A 27,879-nucleotide genomic window follows, 5' to 3' on the forward strand; every position below is an offset into this window, starting at 1 on the left:
GATTAGCAAACACAATGTACCATTAGAACACTGGAAATGGGCCTCTATACACCTATGTACATGTAAAAACCAGACGTCTGCAGCTAGAAAAGTCGTTCACCACATTAAATATAATGTATAGAGTGCATTTCTGGTTCATTTAATGTTATATTCATCGAAAAAAAAAAGTGCTTTTCCTTTAAAAAAAATAAGGACATTTCTAAGTGACCCCAAACTTTTGAACGGTAGTGTACATCATGGACAACAAACTGTAATTAAAGTTAATATAAGCAAAGTCACTGGGCCTTGTGTGTAATGGACGTTCACCTAGATCCCACTGGAGCCATTTAAAGTCCTCCTCCTCCTCACGTTACAGGCAACGCAGCCTGCTCCTCATTCTCTCCTTGATCCCATTCCATCAGCAGCTCTGAGGACACTTCTGTAAACAGATGATCCCAGTCCCAGCTCACATCATCCTGCACAGCCACAGAGAGACAAAAGAAGAAGAATTAGGAGGCAGAAGGAGACGTACCCAAGGAAAGAGAGCATGGGAGCAAAGGGAGGAGAATGTTGGGGGAAGGAGAGCACAGGCTGTTAATGTACACATCATAAATCTTGATTACCTGTGAGACAGAGTGGCAAGCTCCCCTGGTGCTCTAGAAACAGCTGGACAGGCCTATCACTGGGAGATCACAAGCTATATTTACTAAGAAACCGACTCACCTCTTTCACCTCCTGCTCTGGCGCTAAAACCTTGGTGAGGAGCTTCAAGTCGATCTCTCCGTCCTGAAGAAGGAAAAAATGAACTGAGCTTGCACAAAGTGGACTGACGTAGGAGTAAAATGGACCACCTTGACGAGAACATTACTGGAAAGATTCACTACCGTTTAAAAGTTTGGGGTCACTTATGATTAGATGTCCTTATTTTCGAAGGAAAATCACTTTTTTTCCAATGAATATAACCTTAAATGAATCAGAAATACACTCTATACATTATAGTTAATGTGGCAAACGACTATTCTAGCTGCAAACGGCTGTTTTTAATGGAATATGTACATAGGTGTGTAGAGACCCATGTCCAGTGTTCTAATGGTACAATGTGTTTGCTAATCGCATTAGAAGGCTATTGGATGATTAGAAAACCCTTGGGACTATTTTCTATTCATTTTGCAACTTTTTTGATGAATAAAAGTGTGACTTGTAATGGAAAACACACAAAAAATAGTATAGGTGACCCCAAACTTTTGCACGGTAGTGTATAAAAATAAACGTTCTTGACTTACTAAGGTCTGGAAGGCAGAGTAACACTTCAGATCATTGTCCAGATCCCTGTAGGTCATTACCCGGTTCACCTGGATGCTAACAACAAGGTGACATAGAGAGTGAGAATATAGGCCTGTGATGCACAGACAGGACAACAGCAGCAAATCTTAAGTGCAGTACTTTCACACAACTCATAAACCAAGACTGTGGAGTGGAGAAGTTTGGAGTTTGTGCACAATGAGGCTCAAAACCACAGAGAGCACCAGACTGGTTGCCAAGTGGTAAACGCTTCAAATTGAAACCCAGCTGCTTATCTATGGGCTGGAATTAAGCGAAGGGGGGGTTGGGTGGTGTGTAGTGGGGAGGGTTCTGAAAGTGGCCGGGGCCTAGCAGTGCATGCCAGTCCTACTTACTGCACATTACACGCTACATTGCCCCCACAATGAGTTCAATGTGGATATTATCTCGCACAGAGAGCAAGCCCCAGCCTAATAACCTCCACCGCTGTCATAGCCTCGCTACATATTTGACACATGTCGGCGTGTGTGTCTCTCGCTGACCTGTAAATCAAAGGGCCCCCAGTTAGTAAGGACCCTGCTCACAGAGTCGCATAAATCTCGCCTTACCTACTGTTATTTCCCCCCCATTTCAGCCGATAAAGCAAGGACAAGTGGCCATCAAAGTCGGCAAAAGTCAGCGACTCATCTGTTTACTGTACTCTGGGTGTGTGTGTGTGTGTGTGTGTGTGTGTGTGTGTGTGTGTGTGTGTGTGTGTGTGTGTGTGTGTGTGTGTGTGTGTGTGTGTGTGTGTGCGTCCACATGGAGACCAAAACCTGGTCCTAATGAGGCATAACTTGTTTTTGAGGAAGTAGTTAAGTTTACGGCTAAGATTTGAATTGTGGTTATGTTAAGGTAAGGGATTATGCTTTGTTTAAGATGTCCAAAACAATGGGTCAGTGCAGTGTCCTTAGCTAGCTAGCTAGTTAGCTGCGCAAACCTGTGTGTTTGTGTGTGTGCAACAAAATGTTAAGGTTAGGTTGAGATTAGGGTTAGGGTTGGGGTTCGGGTTAGGATTAGGTCAGTAGTAATTATGGTTAAAGTTAGTGAGTCTACAGGAAATGAATGAAAATCAATGCAATGTCCTCTGAAGTCACGTAAACCGAAGGTGAAGATACGTTTTAAGGTTCGGTTGAGATTCGGGTTAGGGTTGCGGTTCGGGTTAGGATTAGGCCAGTAGCAATTATGGATATGGTCAGAGTAAGTCTCCAGGAAATGAATGGAAGACAATGCAATGTCCCCTGAAGTCACGTAAACCGAAGCTGAAGATACGCTTTAAGATTAGGGTTGGGGTTGGGTTTAGGGTTAGGCTACTCGTAATTACGGATATGGTGAGAGTTAGTCTCCAGGAAATGAATGGAAGTCAATGCAATGTCCTCTGAAGTCACGTAAACCAAAGCTGAAGATACGTTTTAAGGTTAGGTTGAGATTAGGGTTGGGGTTGGGGCTGGGGTTAGGCCCCTAGTAATTATGGTTAAGATTAGATTAAGTCTCCAGGAAATTAATGGGAGTCAATACAATGTCCTCTGAAGTCATGTATACAGAACGTGTGTGTGTGTGTGTGTGTGTGTGTGTGTGTGTTTGAGGTACCTTGGTGGAGCTGCAACTTGCATTGTGAGGTCTTCTTCCTGTACTTCCTCGAGGTCTGGAATCACTGGAATATCTAAAAACCAAAGACAGATGACAACATTTTGAAGGATAATACATTTATAATTCGTAAAAAAGAAGTTGAAGCCCATCCTTTCTGTGAGACAAAGTCTGTGTGGCACTGTCTCTCCTCCCTCTCCAGTTACATCCTCATAAGAGCTGCCCTGTCACAACAGCCATGCGGACATGAATATTCAGGAGCTGAGGCGGCAGCTCTTCCTGCTGTGAGAAGGCCGCTGGCCAGGGGCTCCCCAGAAAGCACCCCCTGCTACCTTAGCATTTGGGCCCTGTCAGCGCCACCCACCTCCAGGACCCGCAGTGGCCGGCGGGGCCGACCTCCGTGTCCACTCTGCCACTCCGACTGGTGAGGCGTCCAGCCACGTGCAAGAGTATTTTGCTCGCGGGCCCATCTGTGTGGGGTCGGAAGTCACAGCGCGGGCCTGGCAGGGGCTGCGGTGCCAGGAGCCGCCAGCCCCCGCTGCTCACACAGTGGGAACCCACTTTAATTGGCAAATCACAACAGGACAGTGGACGGCATCCACTCCCAAGAAGGACAGGGCAAAACTTTTTCTACAGCGTTTTTCAGATCTGCGTTTGTAGGAGCGGGGGAAATGAAACTAATTAGGGGGAAAAAAATGAATCGTTAATAATGAACAAAAGGAATAATTACAATGGGTTCAAGAAGGGTTTTTAAACACCTAACCCTCAAAGTGTCCGTCTGGACTTTTTTTTGCTTATTTTAACCATGAAGGGGCCAGAAAATGTCAATGCTTTTGCACCATTTTTTTCCAGAATAACTTTCAACATCTGGCAGTTATTTACAATTTACTGCCACGTTAAAATAGTGTGGAAAAAACACAAAGTTTTATTTCATTTATATTAATTTCCCACTTTGTTCCCTTTCTGGCTCCAAAGACGCTGATTCGCCGGCTTCCTGCAACAACGCGAGTGAGATTACCGTAATAAAAGCTTTCGGAAACTTTTTCCCATAGCACAAACCGTAATTGCGTTATTATGGTAATGCAAAGTGCAGACACCTCTTTATCCATGAGGTTGAAATTCCCTTCAGAACTCTTCTACGCAACAAAATTGCACTTCCTGTTCATGTATATATAGTGTTTTATCATTTCTTTACACAGATTGACTTATTGCAGAGTTGACCTGTCCTCTAATCCAATTACATACGACTTATTTGTGTTTTATTTCATAGAACATTACTTAATAAAACTTGACAAAACTCTTTGAATTAGTAGCAAGAAATCTATCTGTAAGCCCTACTGATTTAATGACTTATTTGGAGAACAATGACTCGGATGAATGATATACACAGACACCAATAGAATGCAGTAGGTGTGTTTTTATGTGGTGCAGTTACTAAAAATGTCACACCAGCGTCGGCTGTGATGTATCTTTCCTGCACAATGTTTTCTGGCGGAGCAACAGAGCGCACATCCTTATGAGCCGAGTGTTGACAGTGACATGAACGGAGAGGAAGCAAATAAAACGAACCAGAGGAACAGATAAAGGAGGGAGGGGGTAAAGGAAAGCTGGACTGCATGAAGAGGGTTTGTCAGTAATCTCTAACCACAGTGCTGCACCCTGAGGGGAAAGTCAATAGAGGCACCTAAATAGAGGTGAAGAGATGGAAGTCTGCATCTGATGTGGAGGGAAATATCTTGGCATCTGTGCGACCGTTTCCTTCAAAATAACTCCCGGAAATAAAGTGGAGTTGAAGAAATGATATCGATCGCCAAGAGTTTCTGTGTGCCGTGTGTTCTGATGAAGAGAAATGATGGAGGATGGTCAAAAAAACCTGACCTCGTTGATAACTTATTTCCTTCTCTTTTCTTTTGCAATCAAGCCCAAATTAAGAATGCTGCACTCGTTTAGCCGCTGACACGATTCATCTGTGTTTCCTCATATCCAAATAAATGCAGGCGCGAGTGCCTGGGTATTTCATATTCATGAGGCCCCCGGTGACACTTTTGTCCTCTCATTTACAAAGCACAGCGTTCAGCAGAATCCGTACCCCCCTCTGGACCCCCAATCAAATTTAATGGTCTTAGTGCAATGACATCAAAAAAAAAAAACCTTGCTGTCTAAGTCTGCTCAAACAGATTCCTGGGTTCTTTTTTTTTTTTTAGCAAATAATATGCTATTAACACTCTCCATGAGCATTCAGTGTGAAACAATGCTGTCTATATGCAAAGTCTGTTATTAAGTGTAACATTTTTGTGTTTGAACAGGCGTCAAACAAGACTAGAGAAAAGCAGCTCTACTCACGCTGCCGCAACATGAAATGAGTCGTCGGTTTGAAGCTTTTTTCATGATTAAAACCAGATTTTTGATTTTTTTCGGCTTCTTAAATGTGAATATTTTCTTTAGTTTCTTTAGTTTCTTTGCTACACATAACAAGGAAATCATTAAAAGTTAATCATTTTTGGCTTTTGGACAAAACAAAGACGTTCGAGAACATGGTCATTTCCAGGTTTGACAAACACTGACCGAGGTTTTTTAATATTTTATGACATTTTATGAACCAATCGATTCGATTCATCGAGAAAATAATAGTTAGCTGCAGCTCTAATGCAAAGGGCAACTCAACAGGAACATGATGCCTGACTCTGACTCCCTTCCCTCAGTTGGACATGTATCAATGTGGCTTTAGCGTCCGCCTGTGAGCACACCGCGTATATTACACGGTCCCTTCCCCCCCTGCTGAAGCATGTAAATATCAAACGGGAAACTGTGAATGTTGACAGACAAACTCCTGCGAGGACACCGCACACACGAATGATTACCACATAATCCACATCACTGACTAACACTAAGATCTGACCGAGCCGCTGCTTTTTCAAGTGACCAGCAGGAGGCTGATGGGGAGGGGCTGGGGGGGTGGAATGGGGAGTAAGGGACCGAGTTGGCCTTTTTTCCCCCCTCCCTCTGTGCTTGTTGCCAGTGGACATAAGGGATAAGGGGGTAAGGGGACATAATCAAGATCGCAGGGGCTATCTCGCTAACCCCTCAGCACTACTGTAATTTCCAATGCCCCCCTGCCTGCAGCTGTGTATTAAGAGGTTTCCCCCTCTCCTCCGCAGAGTAATAATCTTTCCGGCGGGCGTTGACTGTAAGAGAACTCTGAACTCTTCAAATGTGTGTGTGTGTGTGGACACGAACATGTGAAAAGAAATAGTGCAATTTAGTGCTGTCTTTTGCACTTTATCAATTTTTGGAATGCGTTTTTTTTAGTAATGTCCGACTTTCAACAGCGCGTAACACTTTAAAAGACAGTTGTTTTGTAGTTTTGTGTTAAAAATGTGAATGATTTTTATCCACGTGTCTGTTCTGAGATATCTACACTTAGAAATGTCCTTATTTGTGAAGGAAAATCACTTTTCTCAATGAATATAACATTAAAGGAATCAGAAATACACTCTATACATTATAGTTAATGTGGTAAACGACTATTCTAGCTGCAAACGTCTGGTTTTTAATATGTACGTTGGTGTATAGAGGCCCATTTCCAGTGTTCGAATGGTACATTGCGTTTACTAATGGCGTTAGAAGGCTATTGGATGATTAGAAAACCCTTGAAAACACTGTTATTTGGAATAAAAATCATTATTTCTAATCTTGACAATGTCTTGATTATATTTCCTATTCATTTTGGAACTCTTTTGATGAATAAAAGTGTGATTTTTAAATGAATGAATGAATTATTAATTAAAGGAAAACACAACAGAAAATTGTATAGGTGACCCCAAACTTTTGAACGGTAGTGTATATTGCAATTTTCTACATGAACTGATCTTTCCTCAGGACATTTTTATGTCCTCCTGCTGCTTTGCAGTGAAAAAATAAAAACAAAGCAGAGCTCGGGCAGTAATTTTCTCTGTCAGCGCCAACATTGTTTGTGGAGCAAAGAGTCGTTGTCGTCGGGGCCCCTCAGGTGACTCCAGTCAAAGCAGCGACGTGTGTGTGTGTGTTAGCGCTAAATCGGTATTCAACCAGCAGCTGCCAGTCACTTTGTGTGTGCATGTTTGTGAATAACTGTTGCTCTGGGGTAGAAGTAGTGATGGAAACACACAACAATAACAATAATATTCTCTATCAAACTATGAATCCAAGCTCATTCAGCGTGCATATGCACACATCAAAGGTGGCTGTGATCGTACAGCGTGGTCAAACACATGCAGTATGACGCGAGCATGATTTGACTGCTCATCTGCTCGTCTTCTAAAAAAAAAAAAGCCACCGGAGGTGTGTGCGGGGAGGGGGGGGGGGGGTGGCTCTTACCTCCTTCATCGTCCGATCCCTGGGGAGTTTGTGGTTGCAGGCGGCGGCTGAAGAAACAGGAAGTGGGAGAGGATGAATTATTTAACACTTTCAAAAAAAACAAAAAAAACACGGAGAGCCCGGGTGAGGTCATCACAGGAAGTGAGTGACTTGGCTCCGAGGCTACTTTGCTTCTTTCCCCTCATTGTAGAAAAGGACGCTTAATTGTGAGTGGAATAGTGGCACTAATTGTAAGATAAGATCACCTCTAAGTGTTTAAAGCTGCAGTTTGAATAAATCTCCCTATGATGAGGCCGTTGTGACAAATAAAACAGGCTTCTGAACTCCAACTGTGTTGGATAAACATACAAAACCCTGTTCTTTACATGCCTCCACCTGGAGATGATGACTATTCCAGTCACAAAATGATGCGAGGATGTGATGAAAAAGTATAATGAAAGGAAATCTGGGCTGACAAAACTCAGTCACGACGTCTTTTTAATCACGTTAAGTGATTGTTCTTGGAAGGTGGGGGGGATTAGCTACGACGGAGAGGGCAGATTGAAGGTACAAACATGCAAACTTATTTTAATCCAAACCTGTCACTTTAATCATTGGATTTAATCAGAAATATGGAGACTTACTCCTCCAGGTCCTCAGCTGCAGGTCTGCGTGAAGATCTGTACATGAGCAGAAAGAATAACCGTTGAGACAAACCTACAGTATAATGTCATGAAACACTTCCTGATATTTATCATCTAATTATAGTAAATCTGTGCTTTCTCAGCCCTCATCTCCTGCTGGATCTGGCTGCTATTTTCAGACTTCTCTCCGTTTACACCGCAGTATGAACACAGGATGCCACACACACAAAAAACACTATTTTTGGATACTTCTCCACCACAGGGCTTTATTTTTAGGACACACTCGCTCAAACTCGGCATCAAAGACGTCATCAGAGATATTACTGCACGACCGTGCTGCAGCCTGGTCGTTAAATAAAACTGACCAGAGAACAGGAAGTTCTGGTATGTTTTGACTGGAAGATGAATATGATGTGTTTGACAGTGTGTGTGTGTGTGTGTGTGTGTGTGTGTGTGTGTGTGTGTGTGTGTGTGTGTGTGTGTGTGTGTGTGTGTGTGTGTGTGTGTGTGTGTGTGTGTGTGTGTGTGTGTGTGTGTGTGTGTGTGTGTGTGTGTGAGTTTTTTTTAAAGATGCTAAATGGTTTAGTGGATCTCCTGGTTGAGTAGTGCCCCCTACTGGTGTTAAAATGAATACCTTGCTCATTGATCTGTTGGATCTTCTCTTCTCTATAATATTGTACAATACAATTGAATTGAGTACAGTGACAGTCTTTTTAGAGGAGTACACACCTCCAGTAACTAAGTATTATATTATATACTAGAATAAATGAACTGTATTGAGAGATTCAAATCTAAATGTGACTAAAACGACCGTTCCCCTCTTGCATTTGCTGAGGTTTTCTTTGCCGTGGATTAAAAGTCTACAAAGGGAATTTGTGTTTCGCAAATAAAACTCTTTGACTTGATCATTAAAGCTGGATATTCAATCAAAACTAGTGCATAAAATGTTGAAAAATGTCAATCAGTGTTTGTCAAAACCAGTTTTTTATGATTTTTTTGTTATATGGAGCAAAGAAACTGGAAAATATTTACATTTAAGAAGCCGAAACAATCAGAAATCCTGTTTTAATCATGAAAAAATCTTTAAAAATTGTTGACGACTCATTTAATAATTGTTTCAGCTCTAATAAACACATTAAGTGAGATATACTCAATGTATCTGTTAATTATCTGAATACATACAACTATTTATGTATATCATTATAAACCCACACAGTCTTCATGTGACTTATAAATGCCCTCTTGAGCTAAAGGAGCCTATACCTGCCTGTCCTTGGACTGCGTCCTGTGGGGGGGGTTTGGTAGCGACACTTACGACACATTACAGAGGCCCCTTGATTAAGACTCATGTAAGCCAAAGTGATAGACATGGTAAAACTGTCTGGAAAAAAGTTGTTAGGGATAAAATATATTGTGACAACCCGGTTCCAAAGGTTCATCAATAAACTGACAGATCATTTAGTGTCAATTAGACGTGATAGATCGACAAATCCCGGGATTTCTGCGCTGGGATTAGTGGGAGGAGGAGGAGGAGGAGGAGGAGGACGGGCGGTGATTGAGCACGAGGGGTGACATTGAAGGGAGAAGTCCTTGTGCCAGTTCCAGTGGGGACCCATTACTTACTTTGTTTCAGAGAGGATCAATGCACGTGCAAACCCCCCCCCCCCTTTTACACCTCCTGTATTTCAATCACTTTGAGGCTGTTATGCAAAAGCAGAGAGGCGACACACGCTGACCTTCTGCAAGATTCAGGAGATCTATCGAGTTTAAAACTACACAAATAAACACAATCATGTGAGGCTGTACACGTGAGTGCGTCTCGTGCACGCTCAGCTGCACCACCAGAGACCGAAACACAGACACTAGCACACAGAAGTACTTCATATTTACTTTTAGCATCTGTTTCACATATTCCACTAATTCTCCGTGTTGTGCTCCCTGTGTAAAGAGCACACTGCAGTGTTGAGGGGGCTGATTGAGTGGCTTGAACCCCCCTTGGTGATGAAGTGGCTCGCTGACTAACAGTGCCCTCCTGTGGCTGACGCATTAACCATGTCAATTACCACCTCGGCCGCAGATGAAGACGAATGGAGAGTTGCATGCTCAGACAGAACCCCCCCACAACCCCCCGCTAACCTTGTTGATTCACAGTCTGAGTGCCAAATGCGCACTGATAAATAAGCTCATTCAACGGCATGAGAGTTCATTAATAACACAGAACCCCAGGTCTGTGCGAGGGGAGGGGAGGAAAGGGGAAGATACGTACTTGGCAGATCCCGACCCGGAGCTTTCCTCGGCCCAGCCGCCCTGCCGCCGTGCTGGTTTAGGAGGCGGGGCCTGGAAGAAGAGAGACCTTTTAATAGCAAACAATGTCACACTGAGGAGAAATAAGTCATTTTTAACTCTTATTAGCCTTTAATCTTTTATGTAGGTTTGTTTTTCTTTGGAAGATGAATGGGCAAATAGGAAATGGAAAGACTCAAGTAAGTTTAATTTGCCAGTAGAGGGCTCTCTAGTCCACAACAAGAAAATTGTCATGAGTGTTTTTGCTTTGTTTAGTCAGTTCTTGTGTTGGGTTTGATTTCCACTTCCCCTTTTATTTTGGTTCATGTCTTCCTGTCCCGCTGGCACACCTCCCCTAATTCCCTCACGCACTTCACCTGGTGATCCTTCAGCAATCACTCGCACCTGCCCTTGGTTCCCCTCTTCTCTATATAGTGTCCCCAGTCCCTCATGTCATGTGCCAGTGTGTCGTTTATGCTACCAGAGAAAACATCTTGTCCAAGCCGGTCTCGTTCATTCTTTATTAGCTCAGTGATAAGTTTTGCTTTGTTTAATTTTTCCAACTTTGAAGACGAAGAGCTCCTGTGGCTTTGTTTGTTTTTGCAAAAGGAACAATAAAAAAGCTCAACTTCCCAAAGCTTAACTTTAATATAGGAGACAAAAAAGTACATTTGTCCTGTTAAATGTCTTATTTAAGGTTGTATTCTAACCTCCATTTAAGTGAAAAACAAGCAAGAACTCCTCTAAACGTAATGCTGTGTCTGGTATGCGCAGTGCAGGTTCTCATCTCTCATCTCACTCCATTCCATTGTTTCTTTATTATAGTTTGAAAACGTATTGAACAGAGTGTGGGAACTGCCAGGGGCCTGTAAGTCTGACCTTAAAATAGATTGACAGAAAGGAAAAAAAATGACCTCCTCCCTCGCTCTCTCATTCTATGACTCTGAAAATAGCAAAGTCAGTAAAGCATCTCGATCCTGAGACCGGGAGCCTGAGACAAAGTTCTTGAATGAATGAATGAATGAATGAATGAACGAATTCCTCAGAGTGCACATGGGAGGACATTAGACAAATGAATTAGTAGAAAGAAAACACACATTTGTCATTCCTGAGCTGGGTCTACAGAAAACAAAGCTCGTACATGTTTGTGATGAAAGAGGAAATAACCTTCACCAACCCATTTATAAATCTGACGCAGCTGAGGTCGAACAACCATCGATTCGTTCCTTCTCGTGTTTTGACATCGCTGACGTTTGATATTTGGTATTTCTGACAATCATGAGACAAGATAATAAGGTCCAGTGCTCTCTGAGCGCAATAAATTCATGTGACGTTATTTCACTCGACAAAAATGAAGAGGACGATAATGTGTCCTGAGAAACACAACACATCTGTGCATCCAATGCATCCATGACCAAATATGAACCTCACACAGCTGTAGTAAAATAGTAATGGCTGTTAGAGCAATTAGCTTGGCCCATGTGGTTTCTAATTTAAGATTCTCCGATGGTCTCTGGGAGCAAGGAACTCGTGGTGGCCAAACCCGACGAGCCCATAAAAGCAAACGCAGTCTTTGTTTAAAAGGATGTCAGGAATGTGACCAATCAGTTGGGTATTTTGGACAGAAGAGGCCAGGGTTGATAAACCAAAGACTGCAAATAAACCCACCCCAGTCGCACGACACGCTGGAAAAATGTATTGCATGCGCACAGCGGGTCAGAGAGGGCGCGAGAATGCCGCTTCATACATTAGGGAAGTTGGCCTAATTTGGAGAAGATTAGCCTAAAGCGAGAGCATTGCTGGCATTTTTTTTGGGCTTAGGGAATGTTGGCTGGTTTATACAGTTTGCCAATCCAGGAGATGTGATGTGATTCCAGAAATATCAGCAGTGACAGGGAGGTGGAATTATTTTACTGTGTGTACCTCTCACGTCATTGTTGTGCTGTATTTACGCCTATATTTAGCATCGTTACATGTTTTAAGATCAATATATGACAACATCTCTGCTCAAATTAAAGGTCCAGTAAGTGAAATTTCAAAGAATTTATTGACAGAAATGTAATATACGTCCTAAGAGGGATTTAAAATGATAACGGTTTGGTTTTAGTTGCCGATCTGTCAAGGGTGTACCCCGCCCTTCGCCCTATGTCAGCTGGGATTGGCACTAGTGCCCCCCGTGACCCTCATATGGAGGATAATGTGGTAGAAGATGGATGGATGGTTTTAGTGAAAATAACTCTTTCACCCAATGTACATTTTGAGTTTTGTACGGGAAGCGCAATAGACGTAAACAAAGGCCACCGTCGTTCACTCAGCGGTTAATACTTAAAACACTTAAAGCAAGTATGCAAGATCTCCCAAAAAAGAGGGAAAATGGCTACTCCTTCAGTGGCTGAATAGAAAAAGCACTCAATTAAAACTTTATACCACATGTGTCACCTTCCTATCACTGAACCCAATTTCAAATCGAACCAATGAAGCAGTTAAATAATGGTAACACGTCGTACGTTGATGCACTGCAAATGGTATAAAGTTGGTGTATATGGAGAGCGCTAACAACAGAAGCCATGCAAAAAGTAAAGTAAGTCGCTGCTTTGTACATGCCACCTACCTCGTCTTCATCCTTTTTGATTTATATACAAGACAAAACCAAAATGCATATTGGTGATGCTTCGTGTGTGAGGTGGTAATAACATGCAACTATCTCTGTCCACGATCATTATGATCACATACTTCCATTGAAGCAGAGCTGGATGATTTCCTTGCATAGCGAGAATCTTCGAGTGAAGATTGGTCCGCTGCAAGGCGAGCCCTTCGTCCAGACTTTACAACCTGGGAAATGAGCGGAATGAGAGATTTTGATGTTAGAAAGCTACACATCAGCACTTATGGGGGTTACAAAAGACTGTGACATTACTTTGCTGTGTTCTGTACTGTACTATCTTGTGATTACACACACAATATGTCCAGTTATTACACCTGGTTAAAGCAGTTTGGTGCTTAAATAATGTTTTACAGCTGCATCCCTCAGTACACACCTCATATCTGCCCAGCAGAACTTAATTTACCTTTTTTAAAGAGGGTCCTCTGTCTATATTGATGGTACCTTTTACAGTAGCCAAACAGATAAAACTGCACGGTAGAATATGGATGGATGGAAACACTGATATGAAAACATATCGTGAGACGTCTTTTTATTGTGTGTTTGCTCTTATTTAACTATGTGTTGTCTGTCTTTTTGTATATTATGGACCTAAATCTGCAATAAAGTCAATATATGTGTCATTAGCAGCGTTAGCCATAAAAGGTGTACCTAATAAAGAGACAGCGAGTGTAAACACAAGCTGTGCATGCCGGGAAGTTTCTGTTAGCGCTAATAGTTTAGTTAGCATTAGCATTCAGCGAACGTAAAGTACTCGGAGACAAACGTCCGTGCGAATTTTCTTTGAAAACGACAGCGTATATATTTACTTTGCTGGTATAACAGGCGCCTTAACTGTTGTTAACTGAGACGAACTCGTACGGAGGCTTACGTTAGCTCATTAAGCTAAGTAGCTAACACACGCTGCTCTAGCTGCGCTGTTATTCCGTGGTCACAGCTCCACGTACACAGCACAGCGGTTCATGTCGTCTCCCTTACTGCGCCACAACTCACGCTTTTTACCGCTCCAGTGTCTCCAAGAGGAAAGTTTTCGTCCATGTCGCTGCGCTTCCCTTTTTTCTTTTTACTAGGACCAGGTCTGGGCCCCAGCAGCGTCTTCCTGGATATCACCAAGAGAAGCTAGCGTCACACAGCAACGCTCTCCATGGCAACGCCTAGCAGGAGGAAAGTGGTGCGTAATGAGAAACACTATTATATTATATTATATGATAGTATATTATAATATATTATATTAAATGCAGTGGCTTTTATGGGAGTGGGTGTCCTATTGGCTGCATATGTGGCCCCTACAAATGGATTACAAAGGTTTAGCCTAGTGTCCTCTATTAGCCAAACAAAGTAAATTAAATGACTAAATATGGAGGCGTTTGAGGCGAACAATGACATTCATCATGATTTAACATTTTTGAAAATCAAGCTCATCTATTTATGGGGGAGAGGGAGCAGAAAACTGATGTCATCCAAACAGACAGTCACAGACAGCTTGTTTGTCTTCTTTTACCAAACAAAGATACTCCCCAAAACTCCCACAACTTTTTTTTAATCAGTCCAGATAAAGTTGTGTTTTTGTTTTTTTTCCATCACCCACCACATTATCTCATCTGGAGGTCAAAGTTTGGTGATGAGAGAGTCTGGGAACAGGACTGTGAAGGAGGTCCACCCACTGGTGACCACTAGATGTCACTGTTGTAAATGATTTGTGCCATTGAGAGGGAAGTGGAGCGTCGACGCAGCAACAGGCTGCACCTTGGCCCCTCCATCTGTGTTGGATCTTCCTCTAAAACTTAACTTGTTGATGTTCTCAGCTCTTTCATGTCATGTCTTGTTCATTATAAATCTCGAGATCAGACTGTTTTGGTGGGATCCTGTGCACACACATACTAAAACAATTGCTATAGTGCTTTCATTTATCATATTACACATGTCCCAATGGGAAAGACAGAAAACAACAAACCTTTTCATGACAATCAAATGCAATCAATGTGGGTTCTGTGTCCTTTTGCTGAGGATCCATCTCCCTGTTGCGTAATCGCACATTGCCCAATATCACGCACATAGCCAAATGTGATCCAAACGCAGCGTTGACACCGTTCAAATCAAAGGCTTATTGGAGGCAGAATGGGTCAGAACTCTTTGTCCGCTGCCCCTCCCTCAGTGAAACGTCACAGCTCGTATAGAGTATAAAGAGTGTGTGTGAGTGAAGCGCGCCCGTGTGTTTGAGGCTGGACTGAGAGGGAGTGTGAGCATAGAGAAAGAGAGAGAGAGAGAGGCAGGCGCACTGACTCCAGAACAGCAAGTGGATGGAAAGAGCTCAGTGCAATGGAGAAAGTGATCCACGACACAGAGTCTGGTGCACTGTAACTGCAGGCGAAGGACAGGGAGTAATGAACAGTAGGACTCGGAGTTTTGTTGAAGAGTTGAGATTAATTTCCAAAATGGCACGGATTTGCGCAAAGATGACATAGCGCTGAGAGAAAATGGGATTCCTGCAGGAACAGAACTCACTCACGACCTGAATGAGAAGAGGAAGGAACGTGGATTCTATTCAAATCTTGTTTCTGTTTGTCTTTTTTTTTTTTTTTTTGACAAGGGTGTGAAATATGAATCTGGGCAAAGCGCTTCTGTTTTTCCTCCTCTCCAATTTGGTGACCATGACTTTGTCGCTGTCCACTTGCACCACCGTGGATATTGACCACATCAAGAAGAAGAGGGTGGAGGCGGTGCGGGGACAGATCCTGAGCAAGCTCCGGCTCACCAGTCCGCCTCAGACAACAGGTCCAAGTCAAGTACCGTATCAGGTTCTGGCGCTTTATAACAGCACCAAGGAGCTGATTGAGGAGCTGGGGAGGGACAGGCAGCAGAGTTGTGGACAGGATAACACGGAGACTGAGTACTATGCCAAAGAGATTTACAAGTTCAACATGATCAATGGTCCACCAGAGAACAGTAAGTTAACTTTACTCATCCAATAGTCTGTTCAGTCAATCCGCAATCCACATCCAATCCAATAACTTTTGTCCTAATTGATTATGCCTGTGCGTAAAAGCTCCATCCATCCAAAGTCTTCATCACCAGTGTTGTTTGTTGTTTCTAACTCCAAACCCTTTATCTTGCCACGAAGCAAAACCGTTACAGGTGACTGTAACTGTCAGGAAAAACCACGGATCTCATGTTTTTTTTTTCTTCTCCCCCAGCTGGCGTTGAGTTCATCCGTGTCAGTGCGCCGTTTACGCACGGACGCGCCTCTGAGCAGCAGAGCGCCGCGCTCGAAAAAAAAGAAAAGCAGAGGGCAAAGTAAACAGTCTAATTGGAATGAGCACCATTCCTCATACATACCTCACACTAAAGCCATGGGAACTCCAGCTGAAGTCTGACACATTCCTGAGCGGGGAAAATTCTCAGGCAGTTAAGTCGAGTCTTTATTGCCAACTCCAATACCTCATTTCCATTTTCTGGCCCCCGAGTTTCCCCAATATTTTTCATCCACTCTCTCGCTCACCTCAATTTCCCTAATAGTTCTAGAGAAAGTGAGCAGCTCAGGGTTTTTGATCTAATTCCCTTGTTCATCCTTATTGGTATTTCCTGTATAAACTATGGCCCATTGATTGTTCCAAGAATGTGAAACAGAAGCTGAGTGAGCAGCGCAGAGAAAGTTCTAGTTTCTAAGTGGAGTTTCATGGTCAGTGGTTTTTGCTTTACCATCTTTTGAAAATCAACAGGTGTTTATGTTGCTGCACCCGCCGCCGCCGCCGCCGCGACACTGAGCAGACCGTTCCAGCACAAGTCCTGAATCGAATCCATTTCACAGGTCCCGCTAAAAGTGCTTCTGACATTCAAAATACACAGCTTGGGGTTTATGCGCTGGTCAGAGGTGGAGGGAGCTACCAAAACAAACAGAGGTCTAAGGAGTGGGATCAGCGATGGCCTGGTGCCCGGGAGACACACATCACACTGGGTCTCATACAGTAGAACCTGTACTGTAGGTGGTAACGCAAGACCTCATCTTCGCTTAGTAACAACTTTGAAATGAAGGAAATCAACTCAAAGGTGCCGATGATGTAATATGAGAGAGAGCATATGCATAAGCCTGGACATAATGACTTTTACATTCGCCGTTTTCTGGAAGGTGCAACTGTTTTTTGGGCTCTGCTTTCTCCATGCACGGTTAAAGGGATAGTTCGGAATTTTGGACATAAGACCTATTTTCCAACTCAGCCGGTGTGGCGGAGACGTTTTCAAGAAATTTCATTCAGTTCTTCTAGTTGCCGAGTTCGCTGGTGCTATGGCTAGTGCAAGTCAATGATACAAGTTATCATGGCATTAAGCCCAATTTATACTCCTGCGTAAAGTGCTCTGCGTAGGTTACGCAGAGCTCGGATAGCCTCTGCGTCGTCTCCGACTGCGCAAATTATTTTTTAAGTGTCCGTCACTCCGTCAAGGGACAACGGAGACGGCAAGGGCTGCGATTGGTCCTCAGGACAACGCTGCTCTGTGCCGGCTCACAGTGCGCACCGAGCGTCCACAGAGGCGGAGCTGATCACCGCCGACAACGTCGCTGCCAAACTATAAATACGTCATATCTTAACACACACAGCACATGTTTGGACTCTAAATGGCCAATTTCTCGCCTCAAATTATCCTAAAACTGCGTTCCGTGACACATAAAAGTGAGAAACGGCCACTGTTTCAACAACAACAGTCTTTCTCTCTCGGACGCCATTGCTCACTGTAGCCAAAAGCACAACAACCTTGCGCAGCGAACCCTACTGATCGGGCGGGAAATTGCAGCGCGTATCCGTCCACGATCAGAAGTATAAAGGCTCGAGGGGGTCTCCGTGGTGACGCAGTCGGATAACGCATTACGCAGTCGGAGAAGTATGATGTGGCCTTTAGAAACACTCATACCGACTCCACAAAATTCCGAACTATCCCTTTCAAAAAAGAAACTTGAACGCAACCACTTGTTCCAGACTACTTTGGAAGACACGCAAAAAAATCGAGGCAGTAGCCCGTTTGTCGAGATGGTGTCACGGCAGCGATCGAGATCTTCCATTATTTCTATTGCATCAGGAGGATGGATTTTGTCTGCGTCGGGGCCAAAAAAACAGCGCCGAAGACACACGAGGTAGAGCCATAACTCAAGTGATGAGGATGAACTTTGGCGCGGTGAACGGTGACTCTCGTTGGGTAAAATTAGAACGATCGTGCGGATTCATTCCAACTCGGAGCCAGTAACTGTGTCAGCGTTTGGATCCGTTCAAACGAGGACAAGCGTAAGCACAAGCGTATCTGATATATGGGATAGTAGAAGGATGATGTCATCTGAACAAACAGAGACAGAGGTCTGTGGCCTGCTCCCAGAGACACAAAACCTCCTCCTCTCCAATCAGAGATCGGATTCTCTCCGTACAAAAACAACCTTTGAATTCAAATATAATTCAATTAATTACACTTTGAGTGATCAAAAAAAGACAATCTGAATTTCCCACGAGAGAATGATGTCAATAAGTCAAATCCCAAATGGCAGAGAACTCAAAAAGAGAAAAGAAAGAAAAAAGTTTTCCAATGAGGAAAGTTCTGTTGTCCTTTTAAGAGACCTTGACATCTCCGCAGCTGGCGAGCACCTGCCGCCGTATGCTTCCTATTTCCTTTGTTTACCTCCTCCAGCTCTGGAGAGACTGACATCACAGACGAACCCTCTGGGCAAAAAAAAAGGGGGCAAAAAGAGGTGATTCTGTGCCAGGAGAGGCTCAGACGACAGAAGCTCAGCGGATTTCTTTCAAGTTTATTTAAGGATTTTCTGCAGAGCTCTTCAACAAACATCCCTGGTGTAGATTTACCTAGAATTCCCGATTCGAAGCTCAATTAATCAAGTCGTAGTACGTTAAAGGCTTTTCCAAAAATAGACTTTCAAGACTATTTAACGACATAGTCGTCCGTGATGTAAAAAATCATCAGTTTTTCATCTCACAGGTCAACGTCGTGTCACCTCAAAGCTGCATCCTCCCAAAAAGATGGAAGAGGTCATGCAATTTGTGAATGTATTTCCAATTAAATTACTCAACCAACCCCCCCTCCGCTCTCCAACATGGAACAAATTACCTTTTTTTTATTTAAACCCTTGGCAAAAATAAGCCATAATGTGAAATCCACCTAAAAACCGTTTGCAATGAGGGAAAAATGAGGTCATCCAAAAAGGAAACCGAAGACTTGATTAGAATTTCAAATCTCCTCTCGAAGTGGGGCTTTCCACCTTTTGGGGATGGGGGGTGGGGGGGTGTAATTGAAGGCTACTGAGGTTTCCTCCTTGTAGATTGTGTGGAAAACCCTGGACCCCATATCTGATTTGATGCATGCCCTGAAAAGGTCGCCTATAAATAGGGAAAACTTTTGTGGAAACATCAGATAATAATGACTGCATGGGAGGACAATGAAATAGGATTATGGGTCAAATGGATTACAGATATACGGAGATGTTTCCACTCGTCCCCCCGAAAGCGTTGGAGGTGCAAATCAGCTAAAGGTGCGTTGCCCCTTTCAACCCTGAGCAAAATCGGAGTAATAAAAACGTAAGCTTGGGGTAGTAAATTAGCCACGGCTTGGCTGTAAATGACTGTTTCCATTAGGCTCGTAAAAAAAAAAAAGTTTGCTGTGTGCTTGTTTTGCTCCGCGCTCGCATGTACTCGGCCTGTTTGAAACAATAAACGGGTCAATGGTATTATGGCATAAAGAGGAGGAAGGGCTTCAGTGTAACAGGAAGCTTTTCAGATAGAATCACAATGCGGCCGTTTGTTGAGTGGAATCCACTAAAGGTCAGTGTGTGCTATCGCGCGCACATACCCGCGCGTTACACAAGTCAACACTATCGCTACGGCGGGGTTCTCAGGTAAATGTTCCGTCTTCACAATTCCACCTCGCGCTCCCAGGGGGGGGAAACTTTGGCTTCTGTCCAAGTCCTCGAAACACCTGCTCTGCTCCTCCACCGACACATGGAACATTTGGTTTTCATTTCACAACATCAACTTGTCGCTAACTCGTAGGCAAATGGTTTGCGGCTCCCCTTGAATGACGTTTTCACTCATCCCGTCTTACTTTTTTTTTACCCCTCCAGACGACCTCTCCTTCTGCCCGAAGAGCGTCACCTCCAAGGTGTTCCGCTTCAACGTCTCCGCCATGGAGAAGAACTCCACCAACTTGTTCCGGGCCGAGTTTCGAGCGCTGCGGATCCCCAACCACGGCGCCAAGAAAAACGAGCAGAGGATTGAGCTCTACCAGGTGTGTGTGTGTGTGTGAGCTGACTGTATTTGAGGGGTCTTCAACTCCCTGCACTGATCATGTGTCAAATGGATTCTACATGAGGACAAATCTCACACAGCCATCTTTAAGTCACCCTAGATTCCTAGCCATTGTCCGTCTTTGTTAGTTCAACGAGGGCTTTCGTACATAGATCTTCATTTGTGCGTTTATCGCGTCTGAAAGCTCCTCATTAATCACCGCGAGAGACTTTAAGAGTGATGATCGGGTTCCACCGTTTCCTGCCAGGGGAGACAAGTGTCTCCGGACTGCATACTGCATGCTGCATACCCCGCCCTCAGAGGCAAAGCTCTGGCCAGCGCTGAACGCAGATTGTCAGGCCTGCAGATTGTTTCCAGGGCCCTGAGAGGAGATCGAGGCAGAGTCACCCCAGTCACTGGGGGGGCGGGGGGAGTAAATGGAGCCTCTTGCTTGCTCACACCAACACTTGAGCTGGGGGTTGGTGCTGGAGCTGATTGGCAGAGGGCTGCCAGTCATCTGGGCCCCTCTTTCCCCACAGGAAGTTCAGATTAGATTCAAGAACCTGGTTATCCACAGCAGTAATGCATAGGAATGTCTAAACGACACCGTTCTGCCTCATTTCCACCATGGTGCTACGATGCAGTACACGATCCCCCGATCTGTGTGCGGGCGACTCGACGGCGACATGGAAGATGAACGCAACGCAGTAAACAAACAAAAGGATGGAAATCCAGCATTTTGTGTTCTTTCTTTCTTGGCATGGGGGGCCGTTTACAGCAAGATGAAGACAATCTTTGTTCGAGAGAAGGATGCAGCAACATTTTTAGGCTCTCTTTCAACCAATCAGCGGACAGCAGCGTGTTAAGCCATACGCTTAACCCTAAACCTAACCCTAATCCTTTAGGGGCTGTGCTTGGTAACCCAGACAGAACAGATAATTATTGCACCCTTATCAATTTATCAATAAGCGTATGGCTTAAAACTAAGCAGTGTGTTAAGCCATACACTTAACCCTAACCCCAACCCTAACCCTAATCCTTTAGGAGCTGGACCAATGTGCTTGGTACCCCCGAGAGAATGGATTATTATGGCACCCTTATCAATGTATCAATAAGCATACGGCTTAACACTAAGCGGCGTGTTAAGCCATACGTTTAAACCTAAACCCAACCCCAACCCTAATCCTTTGGGGACTGTGCTTGGTAACCCAGACAGAACAGATTTTTATGGCACCCTCATCAATATATCAATAAGAATATGGCTTAACACTAAGCAGCGTGATAAACCGTTTTTTAACACCAACCCTAATCCTTTAGAGGCTGGACTACTGTGCTTGGTACCCTGGACAGAACGGATTATTATGGCACCCTTATCAATATATCAATAAGCATAAGGCTTAACACTAAGCAGCGTGTTAAGCCGTACTCTTAACTCCAACCCTAACCCTAACCCTTTAGGTGCTGGACTACTATGCTTGGTACCCCAATAGAACGGATTATTATGGCACCCTTATCAATATTTGTGGTGTTATTAGTGGAAAACAGGGAGGAAAAGTGATTTTTATTTATTTATTATTTCCATCGTTGCACATGTACATAAGTACGTACGTCTGGGCTTTCAACGCAACGACAGTCAGGGACGAGAATACCTGGAGTCTGCACGCTCTCTGAACTTTGTGACACGGCGTCTCTCGGAGACCCGACTCCACTCCAGAGTTTTGAACTGCCGACGTGAAAGGACAGCCAGGTTCTCATTGGCAGCACGGTTACACGCAGGCATTAACTTGCAAAATGGGGGGATATCAACACAGGGAGTCACTTTTTCCATGAAGAGTAGACATTTGGCCCAAGGCGTCCTGGAGAGTCTGGCTCAAACAGACAGCTCTGGTTCTCTATGTGTGTGTGTGTGTGTGTCAGTGTGTGTTTGTGTGCGCACAAAAGGAGTTTACGCAGCTGGGTCACATTTTCGTCTTTTTCCCCTCGCAGATCCTCCAGAAAGACGACCCCAAAGCCAAACAGCGCTACATTGGGGGCAAGAATGTCCTGACCAAGGGAACGCCTGAGTGGGTCTCCTTTGATGTCACAGAGACAGTGAGGGAGTGGCTAATGTACCGGCGTGAGTGGGGACACCTCACATTTTCCTTTGTATCACATATACCTTCATTCTTTTCTTTCACCCCCCCCCCCCCCGAGGGAAAAAATGTCAGCTCATTACATCTTCCGTCTTCTCTTGTTCCTCCTCAGAGACCAATCTTGGCCTGGAGATCAGCGTGCACTGCCCCTGTCATACGTTCAGGCCCAACGGTGACATTATCGAGAACACCAACGAAGTGCTGGAGGTCAAGTTCAAAGGTGAGAAGAAGAGGCATTTGACAGGGTATTATACTGTATTATTAAGTACAGTATGCCATTTCTGCCACTAGGGGGTCTCTAAATCAAAACAAACAGTAAACGTGTGTGATCATAGGAATTGTCTCGTTTTGGTTCCCCCTGTGCGTTTGTGCTTGATGGTGGCTGCAGAACGTCCAAATACGCACAATAAATACTTGTGCCAAATATTCCATTCCTCATTTTGATGTTTTCTAAATGAAACTTAAATATACATTTTGTTTTAATATGGATTAAAAGATACGTTTTGTGGTGTGAATTTGGCGGGATTTCTTGTCCAAATTCCCCTTGGTTTTGAGTGCCCTCAACCGTAAATTCCCCTCATTGAGGGAAGTGGTATTGGGACACCACTACACGCAAATTAGCGAAGTGAACGTAACGAACGTGCTAACATACGTCACATGTTGACAATTCTACCGGTGGAGCGTGCTACTATTTTCATTCAGGAAAAATCCCGGCTGATCCAGCTGTTGCGTTGCCTGTTGCGTTGGCTGTGTTTGTTTTTCCGTCAACGGCGGTTTTTCCTCCGTCCTCGTAAGCGATATATCACGAATGTGATTGAAATCTGACAAGTCCAGGGTATTCACGTCCAAAACACTGACAAAACTACCCAGATGTAGCAGAGCAAGCTAGCCGCTATTTGCCGCGTGCTTCTGCAAATAGCCGCTAGCTAGCTAGTTAGATAGCTGCTTTCATAAATCGTAAACTTCGCACTATAGCACACAGACGTGAGCGTGGTATCAATTTTCTTTCTTTGTTTAATCTGGTTGATTTTACTCCAGATGGTTCCAGATGGGTATGTCCACATGTAATTACATTTTCAAAAATGGTTGAAATGGTCATTACGGTTTTTTCCTTTTGAAGTTTATTATGGTCTGTCTGTAAGGCGCTTCATCTGGTGATGCAGTTTGGCCTTTTTTATTTCACTGCCTTACCTGAGGTGACTTCTCTGAATACGAGTAGGTCGCCGATATAGACGGAGAATTTCAAACAGCAACTACACTGGTCTAAAAAAAAGGGGTCTGATCCCGTCATTAGCTTGGGTTAGCGATACTCTTTCATGTCTTTCTCGCTTAAGAAAGTGGGATTTCTTTGCTGAGACACACGGAGCATGGGAATACAATTGTTCTGGTATCTCACTTAGCACCGGAGCCCCGGGGCCCTCGGTCCTGGGAACACTCCAGACTGGCTTGGCCACAAGGAATGTGCTGCCACGGGTGCTCAGACGTTTGGCCCCGGAATTAAAGAGGGGCGTACATATTCACCAGCAGCGTCTCTCTCTCTCCTGAGATATACGCTGCTTAAGCTATCAGGGGTAGATTGGATGAGCAGACGCAGGCCCAGGGGGGAAAAAACAGAGGAAAGAAGGGAATAAGAGAGGAACTGGTGTTAAATAAGGAAAAAGGGGAAGGAAAAGTGGGCCAGAAGTGAACAAAGCCTGGCCCAGAGATGACATGTGTGTCCTCAACAATGTGTGTGCTAATTACAGTGAAGACGCAGTCTTTAAAAACAACCATGTTTTGGATGTTGACTGCAGGTATGGAGCCAGAGTACGAGGAGAAAAAATCCAAACAAAAGGAGCTTCCCTACCCGCACCTCATCCTCATGATGCTGCCTCCCCACAGACTGGACGCCCAGTCGTCGTCACGGCGACGCAAGCGGGCACTGGACACCAATTACTGCTTCAAGTAAGGCACACGTCCTCGAATGTTCTTTATCTGAAAATGGGCTTTGTCAAGCAATACTATCAGACCTGACTAAGGGAGTATCTGTGTGTATACACGACAGGCGAGGGCAAGAGGTGCTACAGTTTGCTAGCATCAAACTGGTGAACAATGTTTTTTTGAGCACTAGAATTCACTTTTTCGTTAAGGCTTCTTGGTGTTTTCAGTCGGGCGCTAACCTGTTTGTTTTCAGTCGCGCACTAACCTGTCTTCGGTCGCACGCTAACCTTTTTTTTCGGTCACACGATAACCTGTTTTCCCTAGCGCGCTAACCTGTTTTCCGTTGCACCCTAACCTATTTTCGGTCGCTCGTTAACCTGTGTTCGGAGTTGCCGTTGCCTCTCTTCCTGTCTCGATTAGAGCTGCAACTAACGATTATTTTCGTAATCGATTAATCTCATGATTATTTTCTCGATTAATCGGTTGGTCAAACGGCCTGGAAATGACGATGTTCTCGAGTCGCACTAGGTACTCGGTATTTTCAGTCGCACACTAACCTGCTTTCTGCCCCACGCTAACCTGTTTTCAAACGCAAGCTAACCTGTTTTCGGCCCCACACGAACCTGTTTTCGGCCACATGCTAACCTGTTTTCGGTCGCCACGCACGTTACCTGTCTCGATTAGAGCTGCAACTCACGATTAATTTCGTAATCGGTTATTTTCTCGATTAATCGGTTGGTCAAACCTGGAAATGACTGTTCTCGAACGTCTTGTTTTGTCCGCAAACCAAAATGATTCAGTTTTTAATGATTTCTTTGTTATGTGGAGCAAAGAAACCAAGAAAACATTCACAAACCAATTAATCGATTATCAAAATAGTAGACGGTTATTTTAATAATTGATTAATAATCGATTAATCGTTTCAGCTCTAGTCTCGTTACACAAAACAAATCACCTTCTTTGTGCAGCGTGGGAAAGTTTGACAGGTGACACGAGATCTTAATACTGCTAGCCTGATAGCCTTCATTAGCATTCTGTGAACTTCTTTGACAATGGCTTTATTGGCTAATGCAAATAATAGCATGGCAGCTATTTTAGGGTTAACCGTATATTGTTTTACCACCCAGGGAAAACATAAAATGGAAATATCAAACCTGTCATTTCTCACACTCTTTGGGGCACAGAGTAACAGAAAAAGCTTGTTAATCACAGCGATGATGAGCATGACGCGGGTATAAGCCGATACACGTTGGGATCCGTCCCCGTTGTTGCCAACAATCTCCTGTTAGCACGCTGCACGCCGCCGCAGCTCTGGATTTCCGACGTCAGGTTGGCAGAAGACGCTTGGGCCCGACTCCAAGAGGGAAAATAAGGGCACACCTAGGAGTGGAATTTTCTGAACTCTCTGCTTGTTGGGAGGCCATAGGCAGGAATGTGTATACAACTCTTAAAATAGTGTGTGATAGCTTCACTGATAGCTTCTCTGTCTTCACCTCTGCAGCAATTACGAGGAGAACTGCTGCGTGCGAGCGCTATACATTAACTTCCGCCAGGATCTCGGGTGGCGGTGGATCCATCAGCCTGAAGGCTACTACGCTAACTTCTGCTCCGGTCCGTGTCCTTACCTACGCAGCGCAGACACCACCCACAGCTCGGTGAGTCAAGCCACAACACATTCACACACACACACAGCGTCGTTTGAGTCGCTGCAGACTGGTGTTTTTTGGGGCTGATCCACCGTTGTGTCCTTGCGTTCCAGCTGCTGAGCCTCTACAACACGCTGAACCCAGAAGCCTCGGCCTCGCCCTGCTGCGTTCCTCAGGACCTGGAGCCGCTCACCATCCTCTACTACGTGGGCCGCTCCCCCAAAGTCGAGCAGCTCTCCAACATGGTCGTCAAGTCCTGCAAGTGCAGCTAAACAAAAAACACGGCGGAGCTCGACAAGAGAGAGAGACGGTTTTTGACGGTACCCAGTACGACTCAGGAGCACGTGTGATGATGACGAGGGCCAGTTTTTGTCCTCCACGAGTGCCTCTTTCCCTCTGCTTCAGCCTTTGTCCGAGCTCTCTACCACTGGCAGCATTTAGACTCGTCAAGCACCACTTTTTACTAACAGCGCTCGCAAAAGAACCCTTCAGATATCAGTGTTTCCTCGTCTTTTTTTCTCCATATTTCAGCATTTTCGAACAGCCTTTACCTCAGTGTTTCCTTTCAACAAAGGAGGAGGGGGCGGTAAAATGACCACTGCATCGCCGCGAGGATATCCAATAATCATTGACTGAGGACGCAGACTTGAACTCAGCGTAATCGAAGATCTGTGTTTACCACAGGAAACTGACACCGCAGCTCCCGACACTGTTTATTTAGGATTTTTTTTATTTGCTGTTCAATGAAAACGATGCTGGAAACCGACGTTTATTTCATAGTATTTCCACGGTTATGTTTTACCTCTGTAATGCAACAGGACGCTGATTCCAGGGATTGTTTTTTTTTTTTTTTAAGTGAAGCCTTTCTGTTGTACGAGACGATGTGTGAACACTTAACTAGATCACCAACTGTAAATGTTGTTGTTTTCTTTATTACTCTTGGTAACACTTTTTTTTTTAATTAAAAAAATGACCAGTTGGATAGAATCGATCCATGTTTTTCCTGTTTATTTTAGACAGTAAATCTGTGACAAATACATTTTCTGACACGAGCAGCGTGTTTTCAGCGAGTTTTCCTGCTACAAACTGCAAACGACGTGATTCTAAAAAAACATCAATATTACACTTCCATTTCATGCATGTGTGTTGTAAACAATCAGCAGCAATAGAGCACCTTTAGAGCTGCAACAATTCATCGATTATTAATCGATTACTACATTCATCGTCAACTATTTTGATCGTCGATTCAGGTTTTTTCATGATTAAAACACGATTTCTGATTGTTTTAGCTTCTTAAATGTAAATATTTCCTTTGTTTCTTTGCTCCACATAACAAAGAAGAAGAACCATTAAACGTGAAATCATGACTTTTTTGTAAATTTTTGGACGAGAAAATGTATTTTGACTTTTTTGTCGAATTTTGGACGACATACCGTGGTATTACTTTTCAAATTTTGGACTTTTCTGTCAAATTTTGGATTTCAAATTTATTTAGACTTTTTTGTCAAATTTTGTACGACAAATTTTTGGATGACATACCACGTATGATTTTCTTGGCAATATTAAAAAAAATTTTTTTTAACGTTTTTCTGACATTTTATGGACCAAACGATTAATCGTGAAAATAATCGACAGGTTAATCGATTACGAAAATAGTCGTCTGCTGCAGCTCTAAACGGATTTAAAATACCAAAAACTGTAAACAATGTTGTATCACCACAGGAGATTATACACACACACTGATTTGGACCCTAGTGGTGGATTCTGGCAAATACAGCGTGCACCACAACATCAATAAATACATATAAAAATATCCTGATAAGACAAATGCATGCGTGAAATTCAAGTATTTCTGAGGAATCCACATATTATTCTTTTTTTTTTAAAGTGCCCTGAGTGAATTCACGATATGGTCCCGAGAAAGAAAATATCCACAAGAAGAATGTTGGTCTGCTGGTGGTTCAGCGTTAACCCTTCGATCTGAGCTACAGGAACGGCTGTGTAGAATAAATAAATACACACTGATGCAATAACGCAATAGGTTACTCAGTATAACACAACCTTAGACAGCGGCCATGGAGTCTGACGTGGCAAACC

At 43.9% G+C, this 27,879-nt stretch overlaps 2 protein-coding genes across 2 annotated transcripts; one reads left to right on the plus strand and one right to left on the minus strand.

Moving 5' to 3' along the window:
* Positions 1–344: 344 nt before the first annotated feature.
* Positions 345–13,891, minus strand: ift43 (intraflagellar transport 43 homolog (Chlamydomonas); the record flags this gene model as incomplete). Its single annotated transcript, XM_083892478.1, has 9 exons — positions 13,804–13,891; positions 12,882–12,980; positions 10,132–10,202; positions 7,866–7,901; positions 7,243–7,289; positions 2,890–2,962; positions 1,263–1,338; positions 703–765; positions 345–455 (listed from the first exon to the last, which is right to left on the minus strand). The coding sequence occupies exons 1-9, from the start codon at positions 13,846–13,848 to the stop codon at positions 345–347; spliced, it is 621 nt and encodes a 206-aa protein (XP_083748604.1). The 5' UTR covers positions 13,849–13,891.
* A 1,146-nt stretch (positions 13,892–15,037) lies between these two features.
* Positions 15,038–26,761, plus strand: tgfb3 (transforming growth factor, beta 3). Its single transcript, XM_083891849.1, has 7 exons — positions 15,038–15,756; positions 19,922–20,085; positions 22,071–22,200; positions 22,329–22,436; positions 24,010–24,160; positions 25,638–25,791; positions 25,896–26,761. Exons 1-7 carry the CDS (start codon positions 15,411–15,413, stop codon positions 26,052–26,054), a joined length of 1,212 nt encoding a protein of 403 aa, XP_083747975.1. The 5' UTR covers positions 15,038–15,410; the 3' UTR covers positions 26,055–26,761.
* Positions 26,762–27,879: the final 1,118 nt, after the last annotated feature.

This window comes from Microchirus variegatus, assembly GCF_963457635.1.
Source record: "Microchirus variegatus genome assembly, chromosome: 7".
In the NCBI taxonomy this organism is placed as follows: Eukaryota; Metazoa; Chordata; class Actinopteri; order Pleuronectiformes; family Soleidae; genus Microchirus; species Microchirus variegatus.

Excerpts from the sequence above, each read along its gene's own strand:
- tgfb3 (XM_083891849.1), top strand. The coding sequence starts at position 15,411 with ATGAATCTGGGCAAAGCGCTTCTGTTTTTCCTCCTCTCCAATTTGGTG. Across the intron at positions 22,437-24,009 it reads GCTGGAGGTCAAGTTCAAAG|GTATGGAGCCAGAGTACGAG; the intron begins GTGAGAAGAAGA and ends TGTTGACTGCAG. Across the intron at positions 25,792-25,895 it reads CAGACACCACCCACAGCTCG|CTGCTGAGCCTCTACAACAC; the intron begins GTGAGTCAAGCC and ends CTTGCGTTCCAG.